Here is a 10026-nt window from a genome sequence, read left to right as displayed (position 1 = left end):
AACCAAGATATTGGAATCTCAAGCTACTTTAAGATAATTCTATCTAGGATACCACTTATGAGATGAATGCTCACCTTTTAAAATAGATTTTTCAGTGTTCTAGACATTTTTATGATCTGGTAGTCCTGTAAATGCCTTTCCATTCATTCTTTTCTTTAATCCCATGTGGTCTTGCACTAGTACTTTATCAGTTTAGCTCTTTATAGAGTCACTGAGAGTGTCTTGTGGGTTCATGTCATACTATATCTGAGAGTTCTATTCGAATAATAATTACAATATACCATCCCTTTTATAAAAAAAAATCATTTCTCTTTGAACTTTAGCTACTCCATAATTTTATTGGCTTTCTTCCTAAAGAGAATTGCCTTCTTCTCAGTATTTTTCGATGGTGCCTCCTTTTCTTCTTGAAACTTATGCATGATATTTTACTAGAAAATGATAAATTCTATCTGTTTCATAACAGCCTACTTAGTTTTTAAATCAGTTCAACTATCTCCATTGCCTATATAATAAAGACTGCCAAATTATACTTCCTTACCTAACCCATCCCACAATTAAGTGATTTTTCACATGATTCAGTATACATGACATAAAGGTGATATTTTAACCCATCCCACACACATATTCTAGTAATTAACTGATTTTTCACAAGACTCAGTATACAAATCATAAAGATAATACTTTCAGTGTTCTACCTGTCATTCCCCCAAGCATTTTCCATTCCATAAACAGCATCATTAACCATTAATTTGTTGTTTTTATTAATTTACCCTTTGCTTTATTATCATATTGAAACTTGAAAAATTCCTGTTACTCATACCTCTAAAATATATCTCAAATCAGTCAACTAGCCATTTGATATGTACATATTATTCCTTCTGGCATATACATAACACAATTCAGAAAAAGAATATTGACAAGTTGTTCAAAGATATTAAGAGCTATCAGTCATTTTTTCATTTTTCCAATCCCCTACTTTCATCAATCCCAAGCTTGAAAAAACTCAAAGGTTTTGAAGATGGTTCAGTGGACAAATAGCTTGCTCTACAAGATTGAGGACTAGAATTTCTATCTTTAATACCACATAATAAAGGAGGGTAGGTATGCTGGCCCACCTGTAATTACAACACTTCGGATACAGAGTCAGGGGATTCCTGGGGCAAGATAGCTAGCTACAGTAGCCAAATAGGTAAACTGTGGGATCAGCAATGGACTCTTCCTCACTGAATAAAATGGACAGCTGTCTAGAAAGACACTTTACATCTAACTATATGAACATACATGCAACACATACAGACAAAACACAATAGTAAATTAGCAAGCAAATCAATTCAGATTTTAATAAATTCTATAGATATTGCTTTATCATAAAGATATTGTCAATCCTAAAAATTATCTTCGTATCTATAGAGTTTATTAATATTATTGTAACCAAATCAGAAATTCATTTCAAATTTTAGACTGTTAAAATGACTCAAATTCCAGAATACTCTTTTTCCATTTCAAGGGTATATGACCACTAAACACCAAACATATTAGATCCCTTCAGAAAGCTTTGATTCCTTCTCTTCTAGTGAGAGAATTAGATAAGAAAGGAGCTTGCCAAGATTTGGTTTTGGTTTATCTACTGTCAGGATTTTATTAATATTCAGAAATTCTCATCAAAAAGTCAAGGAGACAAAGCAGACAACTTTAGCAAAGCCCGGACACACCGTCATTATATTGGCTAAACACTGAATAGCATTTCAGGATAAGAAGGCTGTGTTCTTTAATCAACACGGAGTCATTTCATATGCTTAAAATAAATGCAAATATTGATTGTGTGATCAGATAGACTAGTTGATTGCTGTCATTGGAAGTCTTGCCTTTTGTGTATTATGAATTTTATTATGTTAGTTTCTTTCTAATATTATCTTACTAAGTAAGCTTAGAACACTATTTCACTGTGTCATAATCCACTGTGAATTCGTATAATATCATAAAATAACTAAATATCATATGTGATCCTAATTAATTTTTAAGGAATTCTCTCAGACAATTGTTGGATATACAATTCCTTTCTAAGTCTTGATGACATTATCATTCTATGGACTTAAAATTAATTTGCCCTAAAATTCGTTTTATAGAGTCCTAACTACCTTCTTTGCAAAGTTCCATTCATGTTTACTCAGACACAAGAAATGTACGTGATGTTTTGTTTATATATTTTTACATGTTCATAAATATTTCGTTTAAGCTATCAGTGTAGGCTGCAGTGTTTGTTTATTCTGATGACTTCGGGAAGGAATGACAGTTGGCTTTAACTACATGTGCTGATATGCCCTTTTTTTTTTTTTTTTTTTTTGAATTTTAACAGAGCTCTGTACCATGGAGTGTGGTAGCCATGGGGTCTGCTCAAGGGGAATATGCCAATGTGAAGAAGGCTGGGTAGGACCAACATGTGAGGAACGTTCCTGTCACTCTCACTGTGCTGAGCATGGCCAATGCAAAGATGGAAAATGTGAATGTAGCCCTGGGTGGGAGGGCGACCACTGCACAATTGGTGAGTATCAGCATACTTTGATTAAAGTCTGTTGGGCTAAGAGAAAAAGTTAAGAGAATTCTAGTGAGTCAGTTGACAAGCTATTCATAATATAATTTGAAGTTAGAGAAGGGGAGGAGAAATATTGGCTACAATTTTTTTGTGAACTAAGAGGTCTCTTTTTGACAGTGGTGTACTGATTTCTTCCATCATCTCTTTTCTCATTACCTCAGTGTTCCTTAGATTTTTCTGCTTTCAAGCACTTTGAGTTACTCAAATGAAAGATGATACATTGAGATAAAGTGTCATTCGTTAACAAGACAAGTGCTTTTGTTGATAGTAACATTCACTGCCCATTTTTCTGTTTGAAAAGTATAGGTTATTTCAAGTGAAAGCACCTACAGGCAATTTTATTAAATGGGACTACTTTAACAGAGCCCATTTAACATAGTGAGAGTCTGTCTTTAATGTATATGAAAAAAAAAACACTCCTGACCTATTATCAATAGAGCATCTGTATTGAATTGTCTATCTTTATTCAGTAGTACAGAATTTATACTGAAACATTCACCCCTTCTCACAACCTAGTCATCAATTTCACAGATTTTCAAACCACAGCCAGACAGAACACTCTGTAGGCAGGTGGTGCCTACATAATAATTATCATATCATGTGGTGCTCACAATATAAAAGAGATTACTGATAATTAAGATTTCAATTGTAAAATAGTTTCATTTTCAAATAAACCAAAGCCTTCAATTTGTATACATATCTGCCACAAAGGTTTTTTATTTTTTTGTACTTTGTCTTAATCGCATTTATTATGATTTCTATGATAAAATACCTCTACAAAATTAACTCAGGTTAGAAAGAGTATATTTTAGCTCACAGTTTCAGGTTGCAATCTATCATAGTAAAGAAGTCACAGTGTCAGGAGCTAAAGAGAGTTAGGTATACCACACTCATAATCAGAATGAGAGCACAGGAAATGTGCACATGCTTGTGCTCAGATCACTTTCTCCTTTCTTCACAGTTCAGAATCCTCTGCATAGGGAATGCACACAATAGACTAGTCTTTCCATCTCAAATAATGCAATCACAATAATTTCCCACAGACATGGCCACAGGCCAACCTGATCTAAACATCCCTTTATTGAAACTCTTCCATGATAATTATAGACTGTGTCAAGTCATAGTCAAAACTAACCATTGTAAATGTACAATGAAATAAATATGAATGTACAGTTCTCATTGTTCTACTACGGAAATGGGTCTCAGTGTTCCACTGGAATTTCCATGGCTAGAAAGAAAAGGTTCACCAATGAAAGGCAGGAGTGATCTTTTGTTTTTGGTAATTTACTTTTATTTTTAGTTTATTCCTATAATAATTTTAGCATGTTTTTTCTCCTCTCCTAACTACAGAAAAATTTTCCCACCTCCCTACTCATCCAGTTTTGTGTTCTTTCTCTCTTAAAAGAAAAAACGAAACAGAACCAAAAATATATAAATAAAAGTACACACAAAATGTGATTTGTGTTGGCCAACTACTCCTAAACATGAGCCAAGAATTATGATATACAATTCTCCCAGCAGAGAGAATACACTATGACTTTCACTTTCAGGTGATATTATTTTGTTATAATGGCTTAAATCTGTCAAAGCAAAGCATAAAATATACTATTCTACTACAGGTACAGTAAGTCTTATTCTTTGACTGTGGGAATATTTAAGAACCATTAAAAATGTGGTGAGGGTTGATTCAGATGCATCTTAAGTAATTACATTCTGCACTAGAGTGAGTTTATTGCCTTCACACGAGGCGACTTAAATACTGTGATGATTACCAAAGGTGGTTGTTCCAGAACTCTCTTCTAAAGATATCCCCAATAAGAAGATATACCTTCTTTCATAGAAGTTATTAGTGAAAACTAAAAATAAAAATGCACCTCTTATACATTTAGTGAAATATGACACTTATAAGGAAGACTATTAGCATTTCTTGCAGAAAAAGAAAACAATAATGTCCTCACATAAAATATTATTCACAAAATACACAGGCCAGTGTACAAATTTTTGAGCTTCAGGCATTTCAACAACTCATAGTTTGCTGTTCTCCTTCCAGACAACAGATGGAAAGCCATTATTAGTATACGTGGTATAATTTTGGTCTGCCAGAAATTCATTCAATCATTCCTTTCCTCTCTTTTAGCTCACTACTTAGATGCTGTTCGAGGTAAGACTTTTTCTTGAGAGCAGATACAATCTTTTCAAACAACTGTGCATGTGGGAGAACAACGGTAGTGTTTTAGTTTTAGTTGCTTGGTTCCATTTGGTTGCTTGACTGGTTTCTTTCTGGTTTTTACTTTGGGCAATTTTATTTCAATGTACTTCTGCTGTGTTTATACTAATGAGACTAGAAGATAACTTGCTTTTCTAATATCCAAGTCACCATTGCTATAGTAGAAAATGGACTGGCAATTATAAGGACTCCTTTCTTTGTTCTTTGTAGAAAATTGTGGGAGGAAGTTGCATATACACTAAGCAAACTAGGTTGAGGTAGACAGATGAAGTATTCTTCAAAACAATATATCTCGGTCCACATATAAAATTCTTATGTCTTTATAAGTACTTTAACCTCTGTACCTCCAGAGATTTGCTTTTGACAGAGACAACAATGGATTTCCTGTCAAATATGTAGTGTTTTTGTGTTCCAAATCACCTTGTTTTTTTTCTCCATTGAGTACCTACAAGAATACAAATAAAAAAATTCCTTTTCCAAGGCTACGTGTATTGGTTCTATGCCATCACTTGAGGATATGATACTCATAAAATTTATCATACTTTCTATAAGCCATCTGCTATTTTAAAGTTTTATTTCCTTGAAAACCATTTGGAAAGAAGATGAGGTTATTTCTATGATATTCTAAAACTTAAGTTTATATTTATCCTTCTGAAATATTCTTTTGAAAGCACACATTAAAAAGAATGTTGATTGGACTACCCCTAGTAAAAGCTAGGACTGGCCTTGTATGACTACTGGGAAAATACTCAAGATGTATATTTATTATTATTTCTATTTCTATTATTATTATTATTATTATCATCATCATCATCATCATCATCATCATCATCATTATTTTATCCATATATCTGGCAAAGATCACTTAGAACATGCAGTTTCTTTTTGATAGTGCCTTCCTCTGCACTACTGGCAGAAAGAGTAAGACACATTTCTAGGGGGCACTAAAGAAAAAAGAAGCTGAACTCTAAAAAAGTATGATTGTCTGCATTTGTGTTTTATTAATTAGATTAAAGCTATCTAAAATCTATACTTCCTCTTGAGTATATTTTTCCAGTTATTTTTTAAAATTCTGAAACTCTATGTATGGTATCTTTTAATCCCATAAACATTTTCTAAGTTATTATTATTATTATTATTATTACTATTACTATCATTGTAAACACAATGCTGGGTTTTGCAAGAGTTATCACAGAAGTAAAATTCCCAGTGCTTATCCCTCAGATCAATAATAATCTTAAAAATCTGAATAGGTGCAAATCAAGTATAACATTTTTCTAAGGAATAAGCAAATACACAGTGGCATGGTCTGAATTATGAACAAACATACCTATGTCCTGAAGCACTAGATCACAAAGGGAAATCCATCACAAGTTAAAAGTAGTTGAAGAAAGTTTCTCTTCAGAGAAACTGCTGTCTTTCTTCAACTTATTGACCATAACTAGACACAGCATCATCTATCTGGGTTTGGGACAAATGAGGAGATAGGTTTTTCAAAAAAAATATTTCTTGTCCCCATCACAGTTTTCCTCCTATCTGAACCAGAGGTTGGGAATTGGGGTTAGCATTAATAACACTTAATTGGCTCTCTAAGGAAAAACACTGCAAAGTCAGGGATAACAAGTTCCCTGGGAAGGTGTTACAAGTAAGCAAGCTCCTCTTGCATTTATTCAGCACCTCATCTGAACAGAGCCCAGATGATTAAATTCTTCCCTGTGGGCAGATACATCACTGTTGGCCAATCCCGTTTTGGTGGCTCTGTGATTGTTACCCTCTGCTGTCTTTTCAGATGGCTGTCCAGGGCTCTGCTTTGGAAATGGACGATGTACCCTGGATCAAAATGGTTGGCACTGTGTGTGTCAGGTTGGTTGGAGTGGAACAGGCTGCAATATTGTCATGGAAATGCTTTGTGGCGACAACTTGGACAATGATGGCGGTAAGTTATTTACTAAGTGTTCATGTAAGAAAGCAATTGGTATGCCTCTGGCACAGTTGTAACCAGACTTGCCAATGGCAAAATTTAAGAATCTTAATTATCAATAATATTGAAGTGTTTGTGGTTGTACTATTTTTTATTCCAATAATATTTTCAAGATATTATTTGTTGAAAATTACTATGGTTGTGCAATACTCTAAATGTTTTGCATGTATATTATCTCACTTAATTGTAACCCATAAGTAGGTACAGATATTGTGTCTCAAAAACTAATAAAGCATCTTATTCAGTTCTTAAATACAAAAAATTATCAGAAATTAGTGTCCTCTGAAAGTCATTAAGTGTTACTAAGAGGTAGCAACACAAGAGGGAACTCTAAATAATTGAGAACAAAGAAAATATTTCATGTCCTTACAGTGCAAACTCCACTAGCATCTGACAAAGCCAGGGTGATGATTTAGTTTGGCCTAACATTTGCATATGTTCTAGGCGTGAAAACATAAAATAAAACAAAATTATTTCTTATTACAGTATATCTCGGGTTAAATGAAGTAGATTATTAAGTATGAGGCCTATTTACTGTATTTGTGAGATAGTTACATTTGTTATAATTTCCATCCAAATAAAAAGCTTAAATCCATAAGACAGCAGTCTGGACTTTGGCACTCACTTGGTTGTAAAATTTTCTTTCATGGTTTGGGAAGATGACTCTGTTGACTGAGCCATCTCCTCCCAGGACTGGAGAGACGAATATAGGGAATCTCTAACAATCTCCCTAGATAAACTAGCCCAAATTGGTAGACTCTGGGTCAGGTGAGAAAATCTGCCTCAAGAAATAAGATGGAAAATAATCAAGACAGACATCCAGTGTCAGCTTTGGTCCTCCATACATGTACATAACACACACATGAACACATGCACACACACACACACACACACACACACACACACACACACACACAAGTACCACCCATATTTTGTAACATGTTCATCTTTACTTTCCTTGCCTTTGTCTTAAGTATAAGCATGTTTTCTGCTATGTCTTCTCTTCACTCACATTTCTATGTCCACTATTTAAGTCTCCATGCAAGCCACATCTTCCATGAAATCTGTGATTTCTGCCTCCTCAATTTTCCCTGGTGTTTATAGTATACCCTGTACAATTGCATACTTAGCCATATATCTTTCTCTTTTTCTTGATACATATCAGGCATGACACATGTGCCATAGCTATTAGCCAAATATAATTGATAACAACAGTAATTTCCTTGTATGCAGAATTTACTTAGAATCAAGCATTGTGCTGAGAATCTTATATGAGATATCTAATTAAAAATGTTGGTGTAGGAAACTCAACTGGTGATATTTTTACAAATAATAAAACCAGGCATAGGAAAATAAATTAAGTTTATAAAGATTATATAGCAAGGAACTGAGAGGTTTAAGTGTAAACCTGGATGAGTCACCTCATTTGTGTAATTAACAGAGCTTTCCTATCTGATGTGTTGATTGAAAGGTTATATTCACAAAATATATTAACAACCTATGCATTTATAATTTCTGGTTCAATTAAAGTTGAGGCAAAGTAAGTTTCGTGACTTTGTCAGGTAATAAAAATTATGGAATATTTAATTATCAAGAATCCTTACAGCTTCAAGGTCATATCAAGGCAGCCAAAAATGTTTAATGGATTGATCAATTAAACATGAATGAATTATTGGATTATCAATTCTCAATGTCTATAGAATATGTGAGTATAAAAAACATAGGAGATTTTACTGAATGTGCATTGACCTCTGAACATTTATTAAAACTTTGTATCTATATGCAAATTGAAAATCAAAGGCTTGATAAGAGCTCAGCATAGCTTATAATTGTCTCTTTAGGGAATAGGGTTAGAACACTGTGTGAGAGTTTCAATTACCATTTTTCCTTTAGTGGGACTGAGATGATATTGATGACAAATATAGATTGATCTCTCCTTTAAGATAGAAAGATAGATGGAATAACCACTAAAAGTCCCATGACTAGAATTTTAGACCAATAATTCCATTTCTACAGTGTTTATCTACTACCCCAAAGAATACATTGCAAATGCCCTTTACTTGGTATTCTCAGCTTTCCAAATTCTCAAAAGGACAGAGGTCATTAAGCTGACTATGACTAATGATTAGTATCTTTGTTTGTATATGTGTATGTGCTTTAATTAAATCAAAAAGAGGCAATTGAACCTTCCTGAAAAAAAAAAGTAATCCTAATTTTTAAAATGCAATTCTTAAGAAATCTTCCAATCAAAACCACATCACTTTCAAGCAGTTACTTCAAGTAGCTGCTACCTGATTACTCCATATTACACCTGATACTTAAGAGTGTTTGGGATTTTTCTTGCATCCTAATCACTGTTGAATATTCATTAGAATCACAGCTACATCCTGCAGCTTTGACTTTAGTTACACTCTGATCTCAATGCATTGTGATTCTTGGTAAGTAATTGGGCTGCATTGACACAGCTTCCCTGAAAGCCACCTAAGAGGTCCTTGAAGAGTAAAAGCTGGGGACAAATAACCTTTGGGTTTTTTTCCCTAACAATCAAAGGAAAGAGAAAGATCTCTCATTCTAAGTACTAATTACTATAGAAGTCACAGCTTTGTCAAGTACTGTGACCACAGTTATCCCCAATAAGTTAGCACTCACCATCTGCAGAGTCCTAAGCATGAAGGAGACATAACATCATGGGAAACACCTTTTGATTTGTTGGTCATGTGTCTTGAATTGAAATTTTAAAACTATGATCACAAACTTTTACAAGCCCAAGGAAAAGAATAAGTACTGTATTAACTGTGTCTGAATACCTAAAACACATAGTAAGGGAATCTTCCAACAGTAAAGTCTATTTCATAGACAGATCAACACAACCAAATAAAAGCTCTGGAAAATGCCCAAGCACAAATTTAAATTTATTGTATAATTAAATCAGCATCAAAAAGTCAATGTGAAGGAGCTGAGAATATAGCTCAGTAAACTGTTTGCCACACAAACATGAGCACCTTAGTCCAATCCCCTGTACCCATGCAAAAGCATAAAAGCTAGCTTGGTGACATGAACCTGGAATTTCAGTGTAGGGAAAACAGCAAATGGAAGATCCCTGGAACAGGCTAGCCAGACTAGCTAAACTGCTCCATGAACTTCAGGTTTAGAATTCCAGGTTCGATGATAGACCTTGTCTGAGGTGGGGGCAGGGAGAGGGAGGGGAGGGGGAGGGGGAGAGGG

At 34.1% G+C, this 10026-nt stretch overlaps 1 protein-coding gene across 2 annotated transcripts in view; it reads left to right on the top strand.

Moving 5' to 3' along the window:
* Window positions 1-10026, top strand: part of Tenm1 (teneurin transmembrane protein 1) — a 710827-nt gene that overhangs the window by 520734 nt on the left and 180067 nt on the right. For both annotated transcript variants that reach the window (XM_021188844.2, XM_021188842.2), the window contains exons 13-15: window positions 2357-2542; window positions 4731-4754; window positions 6610-6756. In XM_021188844.2, the coding sequence (XP_021044503.1) occupies window positions 2357-2542; window positions 4731-4754; window positions 6610-6756 (357 nt within the window). The remainder of the gene's footprint in view (window positions 1-2356; window positions 2543-4730; window positions 4755-6609; window positions 6757-10026) is intronic.

The sequence above is a fragment of the Mus pahari genome, chromosome X, assembly GCF_900095145.1.
Source record: "Mus pahari chromosome X, PAHARI_EIJ_v1.1, whole genome shotgun sequence".
In the NCBI taxonomy this organism is placed as follows: domain Eukaryota; kingdom Metazoa; phylum Chordata; class Mammalia; order Rodentia; family Muridae; genus Mus; species Mus pahari.
This window is presented reverse-complemented; position numbering and strand designations above follow the sequence as displayed.